The following is a 20,944-nucleotide window of genomic DNA, read 5'->3' as shown; positions in this document are numbered from 1 at the left end:
TAAATTACATAACCTCAGATTGTACAAATTATATAGGTAACCTCAGATTACACGGTTATGTAACTTAAAAAAATATTAAGATATTAGTTATTTCAATCCAAAAGTAGGTAGATAAAACAAATGGGAATATACCTATTTCCGAAAATGTAGAAAAATTTTAAGAAACATTTGCGTGATATATACATTGTTTTATTTTATTTTGCATTCTATTGTATAAATATCTGAATAATTGTTTATTTTGAATACCTTAAAATAATAATAACACAATTCTATTAAATAAACTTAAATCTAAATTAAAAGTACTTAAAAATATTAAAATAAAACATACATACTTGAATAAACCTTACCAACTTAAAATTAAACGTCGTCTAAAAGTCCGCCCCTGGTTGCCCCTGGGCCAAAGGTGCCCATTAAGCTGGCACTATTGCCACGCTGAATGGCGATGGACAATCTTTGGACCAGGTAGGCCCCAGAGCGCGGATCGCAACCTCTTTCCCTTAGACGACGGCCGATGTCACGCACGAAACCCTTCGCTTCCTCACCCCAGCAACCCAACGTCTCCACCGCCAGTGGAACAAAGAGGTATTTCCCCAGAAGAGGGGCATATTTAGCCCGTTTCTTCGCGGCAGCGGACTCTGCAGCGGCGCAGGCCTATAAATATCTTGTATATAAATCGTACGTTTTTCGATTTAAATTTACATATTTATTTTATTTTAATCTAAGCTTATCAGCTTCTGCAATATGAATGCTGCAAAATTCTCCGATAATATAAACATACATAAAATAAGTAGGTACTTGGACACTATTCTTACGATGCCCTCTAAGAAATTTATACAACTAGGTTAATAGATACAAACTATATACGGGACTTAATACTACCTACTGCTAAAAAATATCTTGTTCCTTTTCTTAATTTTCATTGCAATTTTAATTTTTTTAACTCTCTTGTATCGATTCAAAATGATCTCTAGAGAAAACACAAAAAAGCTTATACAATACATGATGAAAAGGCCGTAGAAACACGAACTTAGTAACTGCAAGTCCAATGCTTCGAAAGTATTCGTGTCATTTACCTTCCTGTGCATCAACCATTCGTATCTTATGTCTCTCCATATTTTGAGGACTAATCCTGACTCTACCATGTGACCGATGAGGCGACTAATTTCCGGCGCAGCTGGCCATCGAGCTCGCATGTGAATACATGCCGGCACACTTGTTACTCGTTCTTCTAATATATGAAGATCTCGTCTATAATACAGTAACTGTGTTGTATCTACTGCGAGTAAAAACTTTCTTCCAGCTGCCATTTCTTTTAAATAATTCGGAATTTCGCTCAACTTTATAGAGTTGTATTTATTTTCAACAGACGTATTCCTATACAATTCAATAAACGTCGGCATTCCACCAAGTTCATCAAAAACTTCCATTGCTTCGGCTAGTGTTGTAATAGGTGGCTCTAAGATGATTTTCCGTAGTCCATCTATAAGATTTCCTTGGTATGATATGCGAACAATTAGACAAAACCAAATCCAGAAAATTAACAGGCAATTAATTATCCTATATTTAGAGTTGATGTGAACTTGTTGACCAAGAAATATTCCAATCATTTGAAACAAATTTCCTTTATTGGACTTCTCTTTTATTTTTCCAAATTTTTTAACTAGTCTCATTATTATAATGATAATAAGGATTGCTAAAATAATTATGGGCGTAGACATGTTTAAGAAAGGCATTATAGCTTTAACCCACTCGTATATTTCTCGACGTTTAGGTATGCACCACACAACTTTCACAGTGTAATAAACGTAAGATATCTGGGATCTAACGTATCTCATTGAAACTATAATAATTGAGGGTGCCATAATATCGGCTTTGTTATACACCAAGTTATTAAAAGAACCAACTCTTGTACCGTTTAAGCAAGTACTAACTACGCCATAATCGACAGACTTCACTATGTCCATGGTGGAATTCACCTTTTCTATTAATAATTTCAGTAGATTTCCATCAATACCACTGACAGCTGTAACAGTATCATTTTCTTTTTTCAATTTTACATAGGGAATGTTTTCCAGAAGTGTTACTCTAATAGGGCAGCCATTGAAATTTCGAAACTTTTCCATAAAATACTTTGTTGTATTGGGCTGTAAACTTACAGGAGTATAGTTGTTACAAACACCATTCTTATAGGGAAAGTATGTCTTCAGTGACACAGTACCGTCAGCATCATAACCCACGATTACGAAATCACCAACATCATTATTCCAAGCTATTTTAGTAAATTCAGTAGAAAGCTGTGTTGATAGCTCACGATTCACAATCACCAATATTACTTGAATAGGAACTACGATTACATGATTTATCATTTTTAGAAAATATTCAAACTCATCGGGCTCTACGGCAAAGAAAACTGTCTGTTTGTACAGAACGTTTGTATGAAAACCTGTATAATTTAACTCAAGATCCTTATTTATTGCAATCGTAACAACAGTTCCTTCATAAAGTTCCAAGAAATCTGTTATTACTTTTCCATCACAACGCTCCCAAACTATTGAAGTCAAATGATACTTGTTGAAAGCGCTATTTGCAATAGATACCGCTTTTTTAATTAATTCAGAAGTTTCTGAAAGTTTTAAACAACTAGCAATAATTAAAATTAAAATACTTTTCATTTTGATGTCTTAGTACGTCTTATTGAACAGAGAAAAGATGTTGTTCTGATTTCTAATACTTATAAATATTTGGATTTTATTAACCCTGATGATAAGTATAATTACAAGAATCAACAAAACGGTACTAACCTAATGCTATGTTCGACAGATTGATTGCTACTTACCACTACGTGGATTACTTAACAAGACCACTTTACTGTGGTCTTACAAAAAATACTTTTTATATCGAAATCAATGAATCACAGCGATAATGCGTGTATAGAATGCAAATATTGAACTTGATGGATCATTTTTATTTTTCTATAAGTAACTGCTTTAACACCGGAAAAAAATATGTTAAGTACAGCGATTATATAAATGAAAACTTGCATCATCATCATCATTATCAACCGATAGACGTCCTCAGCTTTGCATTAGGTCTAGGGTGGGAGTTCCACACGACACGGTCGTGCGCTGCGCCGCTTGAATCCAGCGGCTCACTGCGACTCGTTTGATGTCGTCTGTCCACCTGTCTTACCACACTACGCTTTCCGGTGCGAGGTTGCCAATCCAGCACCTTAGGACCCCAATGTCTATCTGTTTTTTAGGAATATGTGCGCCGCCTATTACCACTTCAGCATCGCAACCAGTTGTCAGTTACTCTGGTTTTCCTCATATCTGTTTGATCACGTAGAGAAACTCCAAGCATAGCTTTCGCCATCGCCCGCTGAGTGATTCCGAGCTTTTTTAATAATAAAGGCCCACAGTTTACCTAAATTATTTCTCTAAAAAAATATTTTGCTTTAATTTAAAAAAAAAAACTTGCGTTCATATTAAATTAATTTATTAAAACAGATCGAAAATAGGTGGTAGATAATAGTTTCAAAAATGCAATCTTATCTTAAAATAAGTCAATTACTATAAAAATTGAATGACATCAGGTAATTATTAATTATACAATATCTTTTTCTATAAGGCCGTCCGCTGTGTTGCACTGCTACTTAAATTATTCTTTGTTGTTGTTAAAAAATCATAGACGAATAGGTTCCAAAACAGGATTCAATTATATTTTGTTACTATTAATCCACTTATCACAGAGTAAGGATATGATATTACGTACAGAGGGTCGACGAAGCCTAGAAAGAGCAATCGTGTGGTAAGTGCGGGACGAAGGACCTTAACTAGCCTACGTAACTACCGGTATGGTTTATTTACTTATTATTTATAGTATTATTATTTATACTGTGCTATTATAATCATAGTCGTTACGGGTTGAATAAAATTACGTTTCCTTTAAAGCAAATCGTATACAAAACGTAAAACAGTGCAGCACAACAGATTGCAGAAGCGTAGTGCTATAACATCGATAAGTATAGAATTTAGTACTTTAATATAAAATATTATTTTACTTAGTATAAAAAACATAACAGCAATATAAATTATACCCGGTTTATATAGAATTACGAATTATGAGGTCATTTTCACAATGCTTATTTTATTTTGTACACTTTCTGACTAATTGTGCAAAATACAAATACTTAATTAGGTAAGTAGGTATAATAAAAAAAATGCAGCAAAACTTTTTTAATGAGAAGATTGTTCGCCTGCCTCGTAATAAAATCTTTTGATAGAAAACGTAGGCATCTTTTGTTTTAACTTTGGGTAGATAATAATTTGTATATTATCGAAAAAGAGGAATGCTTATAAGGCACGGTCATAATCCTGAATATCTTTAATAAAATATTTCTGTTTTAGCTTAGGTACTATTGTAAGATTATCTTATTCTAAACATATAGGTAAAGCCTTTTCCAAAATATCAATAACTATATCAAAAAGCTGATTTTAATCCTTACCTACTTTATAGCTTGACCAGAAATATAAAAAATGATGTCTATGGTCAATGGTCACTAAGTATAGGGTCTTGTATATAAATTAGTTACACGGATTTTTCGCAACATGGCGAGGTATTTTATTTTTATGGTCATGCTTTATATATTAGGTACTAGATGATGCCCGCGACTTCGTCTGCGTGGATTTAGGTTTATTATAGAAATCCCGTGGGAAATCTTTGATTTTCCGGAACAAAAAGTAGCCTATGTCCTTCCCCGGGATGCAAGCTATCGCTGTACCAAATTTCGTCAAAATCGGTTGTACGGATCGGCCGTGAAAGGCTAGCAGACAGACAGACAGACGGACAGGCAGACAGACACACTTTCGTATTTATAATATTAGTATAGAGTATAGATTATAGGTAGGTAATATTATTATAAGTAAAATCTATGTACTGTGTATTGTAATAAATTACATAGCCTATTAGTCTGAGAGACGATTGTCCAACATTTACTTAATTCTAATACAAACATTGACGCAGTTATGTGTAAAAGTTTTAATTTATTCACGGTAGAGCCACACGAGTAGATATATAGACCAGAGGGGAAGCTTCATACTAGCGACTGACTGTAGGTTCACTCACTCTAGCGCAGCTCACGCACACCACGACGTGTCACGGACGCTCCGTTTGCCGCCTAACTGGGCGCACGAAGCGTCCGTGGCACGTCGTGGTGTGCGTGAGCTAGTGTGAAGCTTCCCCTCTGGTCTATAATATCTACTTGTGTGGTAGAGCATTTAAAAAATCTACACATTCATAGAGCATGTGAGCTGTACCTACCTACCACAATTATTACAATATTTTGATAAGGTATACTCGAATCTTTGTTTTTGCATTCGCCTCCTGTAGGTACTTTGTATTTTCGCATTATATTATATGTGCTCGAACATCTCGAATTACTTAAATTGTAAAGCTTTATCTTAGATCTTTGAAGAAACTTATAAAAAGCGCCATCTATCCGCCACGTTGAGTAATAATGGCGTCGAACAGTAAAATAGCTCCGTTGATGATTGCCAACGAACCTTTCGCTAGGTTCTTGTTAGTCCAATCCGATTTGCTAGTGTGCTGAAATCTGAAAACAGAGTGCAGTCCATTTTATAATGATTACAAAACTTGCATTAAGTACACACTATCTTATTAATACCAAAGGTAGTTGGACTTGGAAGGTGTCGAATGGACAGTATGCGTGGATTTTACTGGGGAGCTATCCTATTTTAATATGCGTTTGCGACGCCATCCCTACGACGATTTGTGTGGCGCTGTAGTTTACGCTGTAGCTTGAAGGTGGGAGATCCCAGGTTCGATTCCCGACTGAATTAATTCAATTGGGTATTTGTTAAAAAATATTGGGTCTGATGGAAGGCTTGGGTATCATTATAGAAAGAGCTTTGAACTTTGTTTTGCGTGGTGGATGACTTATTGCCCTATTAGATACGAAGGTCGCGCCTTGTATCTACTGTCTATGTTGCTGGACAGTTGGTTTGTCACTCAACCTCTAGTTTCCCACGCAGTGTGAAAGGACAGTACTTTGGCGTAACCATACAGGCCCACTGCAATTACCTGTGTACCTGGCAAATTTCTATTATAAAAACACAGATACACTACACGTATGCCCTCCGAATTAAATTGGTATTCATCAAAATTCTTGCAGATGTAACGATCAACGCGCGAGCAAGATGTATGGGTAGGTTCAAGTCAAGATTGAATAGGCATCTTCCACACAAGAGCGCTCGAGCTACATCATCACTTGCCAGCAGGTTTGATTGTAGCCAAGCGCTAGTTTATAAATTTAAAAAAAATGCTTACTTGTCAATGATGACAGCCCCGCTGGCGACGAACAAAGCCACACCCACTAGCGAATAGAAGACATCGATGCGTTTGTGGGACGGTGTCTGCATTACGTAACCTGGAAGTAATCAAGGAAATGGCTTCAACTTCAGCTTTGCGTAGGATTTCAATAACAATTTACTAGTTAGTTTTTTCATAAACGTTTTTTTTTAATATTATGAGCACCGCGCATTTAAACATTTCCAGCACCAGAGCAACATCGAGATCCCCATATTGTAATTTTGCGGGAACAAATCAGGTTGAAATTGCTTACATATATGGCATAGCGGGAGGTGGAAGAGTATATCAGATGACAGTAACTAGATGGCGTTAACAGTCGCTTTAGTACTGAGTGAACGTATACATATCACCGTCACTGGCAGCAAGCGAACCGTGGCTTAGCGGTCAGAATGTCGGGCGCGATCCCTTCAGACGCAGGTTCGAATCCTGCCGGTTCCGAAATTTTGAACAAAAACATCCAGGTGGTGAGGACGAAAGTTTGTCCGATGCTGCTAAGTCAGCGGAATAGCACCACCGTATACGCTTTGGAGAGTAGGCACGTTATCCCGTTCTCCTTCGCTTGATCTCTCTCCAGTCATTTAGGATTATACTCATCGGACTATGAGATTAAAGATTATAAAATTGCACTTGTATTTGCGCACACACTATAATATGGCTTTTAGTACACAGTCGGCTATAGTCTCCGTTGAAATTGGCTGCCGTGGGCCGTGGCGGAAATTCAGCCAGGCGAACTCTATTATCTGGTTTAACAAGTTTAAATGAGTTTAATATGACCGGTACTGCCTCATTCAGACCATCATAATGACCAAAATTGAGGTAAAGAGAAGCGTCAGTAGAAGAAGAAAGTCGTGGCTTAGAAACATCCGAGAATAGATTGGGATAGCCAACGTAGCACTTTAACGTTTCATGCCGAGAAGACGCCAACCTTCAATAGTGGAGAGGCACAATAAGAAAAACCGGCCAAGTGCGTGGCGGGCCACGCGCAGTGTAGGGTTCCGTAGTCACAATTATTATAGCTGACCTAGGATAATGCTTTTATTTTATTTGTGAATATTGAGGATATTTACAATAAAACTATATGCATTGATATGCAACTCCTAATATCTACGTACAATAATTAACCTCGAAAAACAGATATGGAACCCTAAAAAGAAGAACTGAGTTTCACATACCACTAGCTGCTCCCGCAAATATGATGAGGTAGCCTACGAATGTGCCGGTGACAAGCATGCCAACTTCAGGTTCAGCATTATAGCTGTGGTAGTGCAGCGCCACGCAGGAACATGTGAGCGCCTGGAATAGGAGATAAAACCAAATTAAAATGGATCTCTAGGATATTACCATATCCATTCAACCGACGCGCGACGTGGTTTGGTTCGGTTGATGTGGTAGCGTTGATTAATGGACGGATATGTTCGATGAAACAATCGATGCAGCATCGATTGACAGTGAATCGACGGGCGACTGGTGACTGATTTACCATTGACCCATCACAGATCGAGCGGAACGCAGTGAAAACCTTTCTAGTTTCTAGCTGCTAGCATCGATCGATGGCTACTTTACATGGATGATGGATCTCATTCTCCATTACCTACTATCGAGTATCAATCGATGGTATCGATCGACATCATCCTAAGGGCTAATAACACTCTTTCTCTGGCTGATTATTATTATTATTATTAAATTGTTCACATAATATTATAGGTACCTACTTGACTACTCCGATCTTTATCATCCACAACCTCCAAGAATCGGGGTATGAGGCGGGTGGACGCCCCGCACACCCACACGTCACCCGCGCTCGCCCGGGCATTACCTCCCCGATTGTCGACCATCTCGACTTGTCCCGTACTACATCTATAGCATACCTTATAAGAACTTACGACACTGTAGGTAGGTAAATCGTAATTGATGTGAATTTTAAATAGGCTAGCAGGATCTTATTGGGAATTACCACTAATACCTAAGATTATTTTTATGAGAAAATATTACTTGTCGTAAAATCTCAATTAACTTTGCATAGTATTAATATTTTCTATACTTCTTCAGCTAAAGTGTTAGGTATAGGTAGGTACCTACTTACTTATAACATTATGTAATACTAGCTGCCCTGGCGAACTTCGTTCCGCCTAAAGGCGGGTACAGATTGCTGTAACGTAACATGCAATGTAACACGCAATGAAAGAATTTACCGTCCACATTGTCGCAATGTATCATGCAATGTAACAAAATTCCCATAGTGTGGACGCCTTGCGCGCACGAACCGTGCACAGTACGCGCACGAACAGGGCATTTCAACTCGTGCGCGCCGCGATCCGCCATTTGTCGGTTTTTCGCCGAACACAAAGGTGCGCGCAGCGCGCACAAAGATGCGAGTACGTACGTGCTCAGATCGTGCGCACGCTGCGTCCACACTTATGAAATGCTCCTTTCATGTTACATTGCATGTTACGTTACAGCAGTCTGTACCCGGCTTTACAGTCAGTTCAGATTCATTTTTATATTATAGATGCAAGGTACTTATTTTAATAGGCTACTTGACACTTTTTTAAAGTTGGTCTTAAATGGTCAATATTTGTGCTATTATATCAAAAAAATTAACACTATATTTTTTTGCGCCCTAAAAACCGTAAAACTTTCATTAAAGGTTCGTACGCACCTGAGCGGCGCGGCGCGGCGCTTCAGTCCGACTGCAGAACGCGTCACCTCAGGCCGCTCGACGGTGCCTACCGCACTACAACTTCAGTACGCGGCACCTCGCGTCACTTGCGCGTCACTTTTATACCCGTTCGCGTACGAGCGCGAAGCGCCGTGCCGCGCCGCTGGGAATGTCGCACTAGCGTCACTGCACTGCGCGTCGCTTCGCTGCGCTTCAAAATATTCTCTCCAGCCGTGCCGCGCGGCAACGCGCGGTGAAGCGTTGTGCAGCGCCGCTCTAGTGCGATATGCGCCATACAAAATGATAGAAATGATATTTTGACGCTCTGTGCCGCGACGTGCAGCTCGCTGAAGCGCCGCGCCGCGCCGCTCAGGTGCGTTCGAACCTTTAAAAATATATTTTTCTTAGACAGGTGAAAACACTGTCGGCCATGTTTGGCCGATAGATTATCTGTGCTCTGACGTCATGCATTTGTAAACAACAGCATAACCTCCCAAAGTTTAATAAACATCACTTCTATACTAGTGTACATGAAAAATATAGTAATTTTCGTTATTGTATCATCCGAGAATGTAAAAAACGCATCGATAAAGACCACAGGAAAGTTGTGGATTAGAGTGCCCCAGTGAAATAAATATACGTAACACGCGAAGACTTGCTTAAAGGGATCCTATATGACTAACGACTTCAACCCAAATTTATTTTTGCAAAGATCACTTTGTTGTAAGTCTTACTTAATAACTTATTCAATTTATAAAGAGAAAACGATATTTTTTTACGTTTACTATGAGTTTTTAGAAATATATAAAAACTAGCTTATGCTCGTGACTTCGCCCGCGTGGACTTCATAAATTTCAAACCTCCATTTAACCCACTCAGGGGTGGAATTTCAAAAAATCCTTTCCTAGTGGATACCTTCTCTTTACCTACAAAGAACACACCCACCAAATTTCATGTATCTAGGACCAGCTGTTTAGATGTTTAGGCTGTGCGTTGATATACAAGTTAGTCAGGATTCTAAATTTTATATATATGGATACTACGTTAGTCCCCGCGTGACATAGGGATGACATTTCTTTGTTTACATATTTAATGACGTCACATCATGGCTGACAGCGTTTTCTGCGTTTCAAATAAAAATAAAAACTGTATTTTTTAAAATTGGATTTATATATCCATCCTGCGTTTTTAATAATTGTTATTGATATATTTCGTTGTCTTAAGCAAAATACTATAATAAATAATGATTTATTGGACGAAATTAGATATGAGTCAAGTAGCCTATTGTTGTAGGTACCTAGTTATTGTTTATTATAAGTTATAACAATAAACTAAGTTACCTATTGTTCAAGGCATATGCATGATTCAGAAGACATTTGAAGGAATCTAAGTAGGTACCTGATGAGCTTTTAACGCCCGCTCTAGCTACACAAATTTGAAACCCCCTATTTTACCCCCTTAGGGGTTGCGTTTTCAAAACTACTTTCTTAGCAGATGGCTACGTCTAACTCTAATAGCTAGCTGCATGCCAAATTTCAGCCCATTCCGTCCAGTAGTTTGAGCAGTGCGTTGATAGATCAGTCAGTCAGTCAGCTTTTCTTTTTATGTATTTAATAAATAAATAAAAGTTTATTTGATTCATTAAGAAACTGATAAACAGTTTCTGAGAATGTGGTAAATATGTTTTTGGCGTAAAGCATGACGTAATATTTCATATCAAGAGTCCATAAAATGTGGTGATGTCATTACGTTGTGGTCGCGATTGCAATGAGTGCGCGCTACACGCGAGGTTATCGAGGCGATGGACCTTGCCTCAATTACTGGCATACATCGAGACTCGAGAGACTACTTATAGGATCAGGTAATAATACCAGATCAGGTTATAGGTTCATATGAACTCACTTTAAAAAAAACCGGCCATTCGCGAGTCGCACTCGCGTACGGAGGGTTCCATACCATTATGTATAAAAACGGCAATTTTTTTTGAAATTTGTTGTATGTGAGCCCCCTTATTCTGTTTTTTAGTATTTGTTGTTATAGCGGCAACAGAAATACCTACATCATCAGTGAAAATTTCAACTAAGTATCACGGTTCATGAGATACAGCCTGGTGACAGACGGACAGCGGAGTCTTAGTAATAGGCTCAAGTGGCAATGGGCAGAACACATAGCTCAAAGAGCCGATAAGCATTAGGAGTTTCCAGGAAGAGCTCAATGGGCATAGCGCAAGAGAGGCACTAGATGCGTTGAGGATGGCCATCAAGGCGGTTTTAGTGGGTACTGTAGACACCCCCACATAATCCAATCTCTTCCCAAAGAGATCGGATTCTTATGATTTCTCCCTCCACACGATATACTAGTTAGGTACATCTATAGACACTCCGGTAGGTACTAATTTACTAAGTTTTTTATCAAAACCTCGCTCAACACCCCAAATGATTTCACTTCAAAAATCACCCGGACCGCTAAGTATAAGATTTTACGTCTCACCAACGCACGCACGTTGCTAAAATTCGAGAGTCGAAACACAATAACGTCAAAGTAAAATGGACCTAAAGTGAATGATTTTAATTTTGCAACGTTTCCGCTTGGAGCTCTAACTGTAGAGTGTATAGATATGTAGACAAACTTGAGCGTTAAAACAAGGTAGTTAAGATCCAGTTTACTATAACGCGGAAGTGTTTCGACACTCCAATACTATCAACGTTATAAAATCTCGTACTAAGCGTACTGTTTAGTATCAAAGTCTTGCAGAATATGTGGTTAATGCTCAACTAAATTTTGAAGAATTATGTATGGGTTCGTCCGGTTTGATACGTCAAGCTCAAACTGTTCGAACATCAACATAAGTACATTGTTAAGGTAACGAATAAAAGGAAGGTTGCCGAAGATGAGCTTAAGCAAGGGTACGTTAGTACTATTATATATTCTGTGGCAAGGGTATGGATGATTTTATCGGATCATCATTCCCGCTGACGGAGCGCAGTAACCTTAGTGCGTACTGAGTATTGACCAGCGGCGGGGTGATTCGCTAACTCAGTGTCTAACAGTGAATGATAGCCACCAAGCTAATTTTTTAATTTTTAATCCGTTGAAGGTTTTCTACGAAAAATATTTTCATGTCACTCAGTGAAGCAGCAATGTAGAACCAGCCAATGTCAAATGACCTCGGTGGCTATAATACAACATTAGACAATGGGGCCGATTCTCTAGTACACAATCTCTAAACTAAACTAAATTAACAGGTCTAAATCTATTGCTTTCCTTTTCCGCAAGCAACACTATGAAAGGGATAGCAATAGATTTAGACGTGATATTTTAGTTTAGTTTAGAGATTGTGTACAAAGGAATTGGCCACATTGAGTTAGCGAATCAGCATGATGAAGCATTTACATGTATTTTGGAAGTAAATTTTGAGCATAACATTACAATGGTGCAGTACTGTCAGGAACATTCGCGTATGTAACACTCACTCCTCGTGGCTTGTCACCCGACTGCGGCCAAGCCCAGAAGGGGGGTTTTGTGTTTAAACTGTGTGTATGTATGTCCGTTCCTATGTCCGCTCGTAACCACTCAATGGCTCAACCGATTTTGATAAATTATAGGTACGTCATTAGATTCCTATTGAATGACGGCGTGATGTCACTGGGTACTGGGTAGGTACATATTGTTTTAATGAAAATGGTGGATTTATGTGGGCTCAAAAGATGCAATGCAAACAGCAGTCTTACTTGTTTTCACTAAGTACAGCAATCGCTGTAATGTTTGAAATTATAACATTTAATTAATTCATTACGAAAGTGCGCAAAAGCGCAACTTTCGTTGCGCAGTTGCGTTGCTCAGTTTGACGTACTCAGTGCTCGCCAATATAACGCTTGAATACTATTTCTTACATTACAAGCGAATGCCAGAAGCATTTGCATTTACAAACTAAAAATAATATAATCAGTAGATGGGTAGGTACTTGGTAAGCTCCTTAAAAATTTAATATTGAAGTTACGCATATTTTAAGTCAGCGATTGAAATAGACTTGTTTGTATGAATAATTTGTACCTAGGTAGTAAACATTGAGTATGAGGCCAGCTACCATATTAGCCTTGACAAACGATCATTTACGACCTCCGCACGACTTTTGCATTTTAATTGAACAACATTGTGTTGCGTCCTCAATAGTCCTCAATAGAAAGCAGAGAAACTAACGACATCATTTTGTTTTCTAATTTGTTTTTGTAAGAATTTCCGTAAGTCGCATAACAGTCGATCCGTATAGGTATAACAGGACTAATTCTTGTTGAACTGTAACTTGTACCTAACTGTAAGTGAGCCACTAGGTATTAGATAGTAACAGCCAGTCTTCTTCCTAAATCCTATGGGAAGGTAGGTAAGAAGGATCAAAACATTTTTTGACTGTTTGTGAGATTTGGCGATAATAAATATATTATATAGGTACCTAGGTATGATAGATAAAAAAATATTTTAAAATGAGTCGAAAAAAAAACCATATTATTATCACTGTACAACTATCACTTATCGGCGTTGTTATGAACGTACCTATATTTAGTTCAAAAGTGGTTTCTCGAAATTGTCGAAATATTAATATTTACACTACAACGTTAGTTAATTAAGTTGCCAATTATTTATTTTTTAATGTTTCCTCATAATTCTAATAAGCCAAACTTAAATAATAGTATACGGAAAATTTATCAAAATAAAAACTGCTTTATTATTATTATTCTTAATTATAACTTTTTTAATTGAATATCGTACGATCAATTTAATTAGGATAATCGATTTTAGTTGCTTAACTAATTAATATTTTATTTGTTTTTAATAGGCACCTACCTAGTTAAGACCCCTATAACGCTAATCCAAAAGTTAATGTCCTCTTATTAGAACAACTAGAAAAATTGCTGCTGCTGACTGCTGATTATTAACATAAATAGGCATAATATAAGTACATAATGGGCAAATTAAAAGTTAAGGCCCAAGACACGGGTCTGCCCGCGAAATTCAAATTTAATTTGGTTTTTCACAATTTCTGAACTAATGCGACAAAGTAGACTTGGCATTCAAATTTCGCCCTTAGCAACTTAAAGTGGACATTTTCAAGTAAAGATTTTTATATTAGCCCGTGAAGATGATACTACCAGAGGCTCAATTTGAATGTCATAAGCCTACTTTGTCGTATTGTTATTACAAATTGCGAAAAACCAAATTATATATGAATTTCGCAGGCAGACCGTGTCTTCCACCTTAATACGTACCTACCTACCTACAATGAAGTCATATTTTCTTGTAAAAAGCATAATGAATCACAGTAGGTATATGCGTGGGTAGATAATAAATAATAATAGGTAGTAGGTATACATAACATATACCTATTGTTATGTATTACAGTGCTACAAGTTGCTAGTATAGCAACAATATAATACAATTAATCATTCCTATAATAAGGGATGCCAATGGTATGGGTAGGCCCAAACTGGTTGCCAGGGGCGATATAGCCGTTGGACCCAAAAAGTGGCGACCGCGTAGTGTGTAGGTACAGCCCATCGTACAGCCACAATTTCACAATCTATACTTAAAACTATGTTAAAGCGTAGCATAGGTCACCCTCAGGCACGATATAAAGAGGGCAGAGCCTCGGAGAGCGGCTGGGACCTGTAATGTAAATTCCACCTATCGTGCCTTTTTCAGAAAGATCAGTTTCAAGCTCTCTTCAAGTTATGTTCAACTTAAGTTCATACATTATTTACCTAATCGACTAACCTTAATGTTACCCTAAAAGGCAAAGCAAGCATTTCACGAAAATTATGAAACTCGTCATTCGAGATACGGATCTGGCCTTGAGATGTTTTCATGCCATGGCTAACTTATAATCAACTTTATAGGTAAGTACCTGAAAATGTACCTAATCGTTATAAAACCTGAGGGTCTTAATCATAACTTAGGTATTACGAGTAGGTACTTATATCGTTAGTCGACTCGTATGAGGAAGAAATATTAGGTAGGTAGGTACGCATTATTATTTTCAAGAAAAATCCTGAGGTAAAATCCTATAAACAATAACAAGGTAGGTAACCACCATTATCACAACGCACAATATAGCAAGCGCCGCGAAGCGTACCAAGCGGTTAAGCTTACATTTTCCAATAAAACCTAAATACAATAGCTATAAGATTAAGGATACTTCTCAAACTCACCAGTTCCAAAAATTTGATGATAGATAATCTGCTGATTGCCATTTTTCTGCTTGTAGTTATTCAATTCACACGGGTTTGTTTACACTGGGACGCGGGCGGCGTTGTATTGGCGCGACGTGCAGACTGCAGACTGTTCACTGTGCTAGTACGAGAAACGAAATCGAACGCGGGTGGTGAATGACGAAGCGGAGCAGGCATGACATCATAGCTCGTGGGGCCATGATGACGAATAAATTGAGACTTTGAGCCTTGAGGTACCTATATAGGTATTGTCAAAAGTTTTATTCTTGAAACGAAAGTAATTGTCTTTCCCCTACAGTTAACTTTATGAAGGGGACGCTCCCTTTCATACCGTGCGTAGCGCGTATGAAGTTTTTCAAGAAAATACCAGAGCACATAATAACATTATAACCTTGTAATATTATTTAGGTTTTAAGGTGTATTAAAAGTTAAACCACAGACATTTCAATAAGTAGGTATATCTATAATCTACATTATATATTATTGACGCGTGAGAATATTTTGGCACCATTGGCCATTGCTTTATTTGCTTTATTCCTTAGAAATTAGGGCTTATTATTGTGTGATTTGCAATAATGACAACTGCCAACATATTCTTACGCGTCAAGTTACGAGGAGCGAACAATACGTGATTCAAGGTCGCTCTAAATACACCAATAACCTTGACCCAGTCAGACTGTCTCTATAAGAAGAGTCGTTATGGGGTCTCTACGGGAAGCGATTACCCTCTATCTTTGAGCATGACATCAAACTTGTAGAACGGGTCCATGGAGCCGGCGTGAACGCATTCTCTACGCATACTAGGTAGGTACCTACCTATCACCATAATAAACCATTGTAGGGTTTGCTTTTTAAATAGTGAACGCTTCTAACGCTCAAACCACGCACTAGCCACTAATTGAAATGAACTTCGATAGTTTAGGATTAGCTTTTTCGCGCAACCTTGTCGTCTGCGTGGTATAATTTTATAGCCTTATAAAGGACTCGGGTATTATATACCTACTTAGCTATAAGCTATAGCTATTAGTGAAACAATTCTCAGAATCCAATCATTACTTCCGAATATTATTCCCTACATCCAAACTCACACCTTTTTATAATACCTATTATAATATTAGTGTAGATATGCTTAAATAGGTACCTACCTAGGTAGGTACTTACCTAATTAGACGTACACAATGCTAGATTTTATCAAAATCGTGAGAACCAGATTGACTGATTCCTTCACTAGTGTATTAATTAAGTTGGTTCACTACCTAAAACAATGCATCAATGTAAAGTGTGGACTGGAGTTTACGCGTTTTGTTTTGAAGCAACTTTGCTTCAAAACGTTTTACGTTGGAACTATTTTGAAATATCAATAAACCAACTTCATCAAGGTTGCCGACTCGTTTTCAGTTTTATTGTTCGATTTACAGGTGTTTTATTTACAGAATCAAGCGTCTGTTATTTGATGATTCAGCAACAGTCATTTGTGATTTACTATTTTGTTAGACTCTAGATTGGTTGTAAAAAAATTACTAACAACCTAAATATTTATTTATTTATTTGGTTAAAGCGTCCGGATGTTGAACTACATAAATAACATAATTATCATATTTGTTCAATGCTTTTACCAAAGATTTAAATATTTTTCCGCTTGAGCAGGTTTTACTAACGCAAAAAATCTAGGTAAGTAGGTAGTTAGGCTATTTAGATACCAACTGTAGGCATTGGCCTTCAGACATCTCGTGATTTCCTTGAGAACTTATTTGCCTTCATTTAAATTAGGATAGATAGGTAGGTACCTATCTATAATACTAAGTTAACAATAGAGTTTACTAGCTCGCTTGGAAAATATTTAAACTTTTTCAATGTTTTATCATATTTTATTAACCGACTTCAAAAAAAGGAGGAGGTTATCAATTCGACTGTATGTTTTTTTTATTTTTATTTTTTTATTTTTTTTGTTTGTTACGCGATTACTCCGTCAATTGTGAACCGATTTTGATGATTCTTTTTTTATTTTGTAGGACATACTTCTGAGGTGGTCCCATTTTAATTTGGTAAAGATCTGATGAATATCTTCGGAGATGGAGAACGGAACTCCTCAATTAATAAGAGTAAATTGCTCGCGATCAGTGTTATAGCTTTGTAAACAGTAGGGTTTTAACCAGGCATAGCATATTTATAACCGACTTGAAAAAAGGAGAAGGTTCTCAATTCGAATGTATGTCTTTTTGTATGTTTGTTACGCGATTTCTTCGCCAAATATGAACCGATTTATAATGATTCTTTGAAACAGTAGGTTTTTAACCAGGCATATTTTAGTACGATGGGGCCACTAAAAATTGTGAAATAAAAAAAAAATAAAAAAAAATAAAAACCGACTACCAATATATTATGTATACAAGAGTTATTGTAGTTCTATAGTAATATTTTTTGGAGCCGGTGCCAATTAGCCGCACGAACCGTCTATCTACTCTTCATAGTGTTTTGCGACTCCACATTGGCACCGACTCCAAAAAATATTACTATAGAACTACAATAACTCTGGTATACATAATATATTGGGTAATAAGTTAAATTATTTTTTACTTTTTAGTGTTGGTGGTTATTGAAGTCGGTTTTTTATTTTGATTTTTTTTTTACTTACATTTCACTAAATGATGGCCGCGACATCATCCGCTTGGAATTAGATTTTTTGAATCCCGTGGGAATTCTTTTATTTTCCGATATAAAAAACAGCGCAATAGTATGGGCCGTGAAAAGATAGCAGACCAGTGACGACAGACACATTTTCGTATTTATTATATTAGTATGGAACTATGGATTGACATTAATTTCAACAAAACGTAGACTCTTAATTCGTACGGTAGGTAACATGTGGGTAACATTATCACTTCAACTAATTAAATATGAAAAACTTTATAATAATAATCAATAACTTTATAAACAAATAGATAACTAAGTGGATTATGTTTAAAACTAACGAAGACCATTTCTTGAATATCTACAAGAACAACGAACGTTTACTTTAATAGTTAGAAGAAGCTTTCAGTTAGAATTAAGACTTTTAATATAAATTACTAGCTTATGCTCGCGACTTCGTTTGCGTGGACTACACAAACTTAAACCCCTATTTCACCCCCTTAGGGGTTGAATTTTACAAAATCCTTTCTTAGCAGATGCTTACGTCATAATAGCTATCTGCATGCCAAATTTCAGTCCAATCTATCAAGTAGTGAGCTGCGCGTTGATAAATCAGGCAGTCAGTCAGTCAGTCACCCTTTCCTTTTATATATTTAGATAATTTACAAATCAATACAACTGAGTGACGTGTCTATGAACAAACGTATGACATCACAAATGATTTCACTCCTAAGTTATTATTTACCTAGGTACTAGTTAAATCATAGTTATTTATAAACACTTTAGTAAATGCCACGCAGGCGCAGACCACACATGATAGGTATGCAATAGTTTCGACCACATAACTCTACAGTTTATTTATCTCCTTCCTTCATTAATACCTATAACTTTTGTTTAGGAACGGAGACAGAGGCTAAGGCTGAAATTTATAGAGTGCACTTCGACTTTGCTCAGACTTAAGATTGAGTCAAAACGAGACACACTTATGTGAGAGATGCTCTGTCTCGTTTTAACTCTGTCTTAAGTCTAAGCAAAGTCAGAGTATGCTCTATACATAGATCTCACCCGGAGACTCGACTCTCGAGAGACAAAACATTATGAGACATAAATCGCTACAGTGGAACACACATACATACAAACATACATACATAGATTTCTAAAATCATAACCCTTCCTTTTGGCTTTGCCGTAGTCGGGTAAAAAGAAATATTACAAAGTAGGTACTTATTATGAGAATGTATTAATGAGTTAATATAATAATATAAAAATATAATTATTATATTTTTGCTCCCATACTTCAACTCATCTAATTTAAGTCAAGGCCTATGTCTAACAGTAGATGATAAGTATTCTACATAAATTTTAAAACGATCAAAATTGTAGAACCGGCACGATCGAACCTTGGCTGCTATACTCGTACTAAGGTTCAGTTACTTACCCAATACTTACCTGTACTAAGATTGTAAGTAGATACCTACCTACCTAGTTCGTAAAAATGAATGACTCATTTTCCTAATAAACCTCCCAAACATAACAACTAAGTACCTAGGTACCTAGTTTAATTACTAGGTAGTAGGTACATGCCTACTTACAATATGATTGCAAGTATTTTACCTAATGACAAAATAATATAACTACTTAGGTAGGTAGGTACACATGGAAAATTTTAAATGATAAAAAAAGGAAGGAAAAAATATCTTTATTGTTTGTAATCCACCGAGTAGTTGATAAACGTCTGTGTTGTAATCTAACATCTGCCAGTACCATAGATGACAAGCAATACCCCATACCAACAAGATGGCCAATGAGACCGGGGGCGGATGGTAAAAAATGTAGATATACCTACCTGCCTATAATTTTACTAAGCCTCTTGTACACAATCTCTAAACTAAACTAAATTAACAGTCATCTAGTGCCATCCTTTTCAGCAAGCAACATTATGAAAGGGATAACAATAGATTTAGGGGTGACATTTTAGTTTAGTTTAGAGATTGTGTACAATGGAATTATCCACAATGAATTCAGTGTGGAATGGTGAATATTTTCTGTCACCCTTGTTGGTTGTTGGGTGCGCCGCGTCATTAGACTTTTGGTCAGTTAGTACTATTATATATTCTGTGGTCAGGGCTAAATCACTACCCATATTATAAACAAGCTGATGCCCGCGGCTTCGCCCGCGTGGATTTATCGGTCTGTCAACAAACCTACAGGGTACTTCCCGTTGACCTAGAATCATGAAATTTGGCAGGTAGGTAGGTCTCATAGCAGACATTCGGGGAAAATCTGAAAACCGTGAATTTGTGGATGTAACCACACAACAAAAAAACAGACAGACAGACAACAAAGTGATCGTATAAGGGTTCCATTTTTCCTTTTGAGGTACGGAACCCGAAAAATTAAATTGTGGTCATGAACAAATATTGCTATTTTCAACTTTAGAAGTAAGATATATCATATGAAAGGGCTTCACTTGTGCATTCTAAAACAGATTTTTATTTATTTTTATGCATAATAGTTATGGATTTATCGTGCAAAAAGTAGAAAAAGTACGACTGCAGTACAGAACGCTCAGTGCGCGACTCGCACTTGGCCGGTTTTTTTTCTTCATAAATTCTGAATCTGATTCTACACTTCAATATAGTAACAACGACGCCTATCCTACTATCCTACTGAAAGTGTGGATGTTTGGATGTTTGGATGTTTGTTACTCAACCACGCAAAAACGGCTGAACGGATTTGGATGAAATTTGGAATGGAGATAGATTATACCCTGGAGAGTGACCAAGGCTACTTTTTGTCCCGGAAAATCAAAGAGTTCCCACGGGATTTTTAAAAAACTAATTCCACGCGGACGAAGTCGCGGGCATCAGCTAGTAGGCTGTAATCATAATGTGAATTTTTATTGGCATACCTGCCTACCTACTTCAAACAATACAAACAAAACAAGTTTTGAGCTTAAATTAACTCATTTGTCTTACGCAAACCTCTAATTAAAATGTCCTTCGCATGTTGAACTCACACGAATGAAATAAGATGTTACTAG

At 37.1% G+C, this 20,944-nt stretch overlaps 2 protein-coding genes across 3 annotated transcripts; both read right to left on the bottom strand.

Moving 5' to 3' along the window:
- Window positions 1-249: 249 nt before the first annotated feature.
- On the bottom strand, window positions 250-2,450 carry LOC117987884 (uncharacterized). The gene has a single exon (XM_034974949.2). It carries the CDS (start codon window positions 2,364-2,366, stop codon window positions 876-878), a length of 1,491 nt encoding a protein of 496 aa, XP_034830840.2. The 5' UTR covers window positions 2,367-2,450; the 3' UTR covers window positions 250-875.
- A 1,028-nt stretch (window positions 2,451-3,478) lies between these two features.
- On the bottom strand, window positions 3,479-15,410 carry LOC117987994 (protein snakeskin-like). Of its 2 annotated transcripts, none has more exons than XM_034975090.2 (4): window positions 15,250-15,410; window positions 7,560-7,680; window positions 6,346-6,445; window positions 3,479-5,611 (listed from the first exon to the last, which is right to left on the bottom strand). In XM_034975090.2, the coding sequence occupies exons 1-4, from the start codon at window positions 15,289-15,291 to the stop codon at window positions 5,494-5,496; spliced, it is 381 nt and encodes a 126-aa protein (XP_034830981.1). In that variant the 5' UTR covers window positions 15,292-15,410; the 3' UTR covers window positions 3,479-5,493. The 2 variants fall into 2 exon arrangements, with proteins under 2 accessions (XP_034830981.1, XP_069358726.1); XM_069502625.1 differs by having other exon boundaries at window positions 6,346-6,451; window positions 7,566-7,680.
- Window positions 15,411-20,944: the final 5,534 nt, after the last annotated feature.

Source organism: Maniola hyperantus, chromosome 13 (assembly GCF_902806685.2).
Source record: "Maniola hyperantus chromosome 13, iAphHyp1.2, whole genome shotgun sequence".
Classification (NCBI taxonomy): domain Eukaryota; kingdom Metazoa; phylum Arthropoda; class Insecta; order Lepidoptera; family Nymphalidae; genus Maniola; species Maniola hyperantus.
Note: the sequence above shows the minus strand (reverse complement) of the source record. Positions and strands in the feature narration are given on the sequence as shown.

Excerpts from the sequence above, each read along its gene's own strand:
- LOC117987994 (XM_034975090.2), bottom strand. The coding sequence starts at position 15,291 with ATGGCAATCAGCAGATTATCTATCATCAAATTTTTGGAACTG. Across the intron at positions 7,681-15,249 it reads TCATCAAATTTTTGGAACTG|GCGCTCACATGTTCCTGCGT; the intron begins GTGAGTTTGAGA and ends CTCCTATTCCAG. Across the intron at positions 6,446-7,559 it reads ATTTGCGGGAGCAGCTAGTG|GTTACGTAATGCAGACACCG; the intron begins GTATGTGAAACT and ends GATTACTTCCAG.
- LOC117987884 (XM_034974949.2), bottom strand. The coding sequence starts at position 2,366 with ATGATAAATCATGTAATCGTAGTTCCTATTCAAGTAATATTGGTGATT.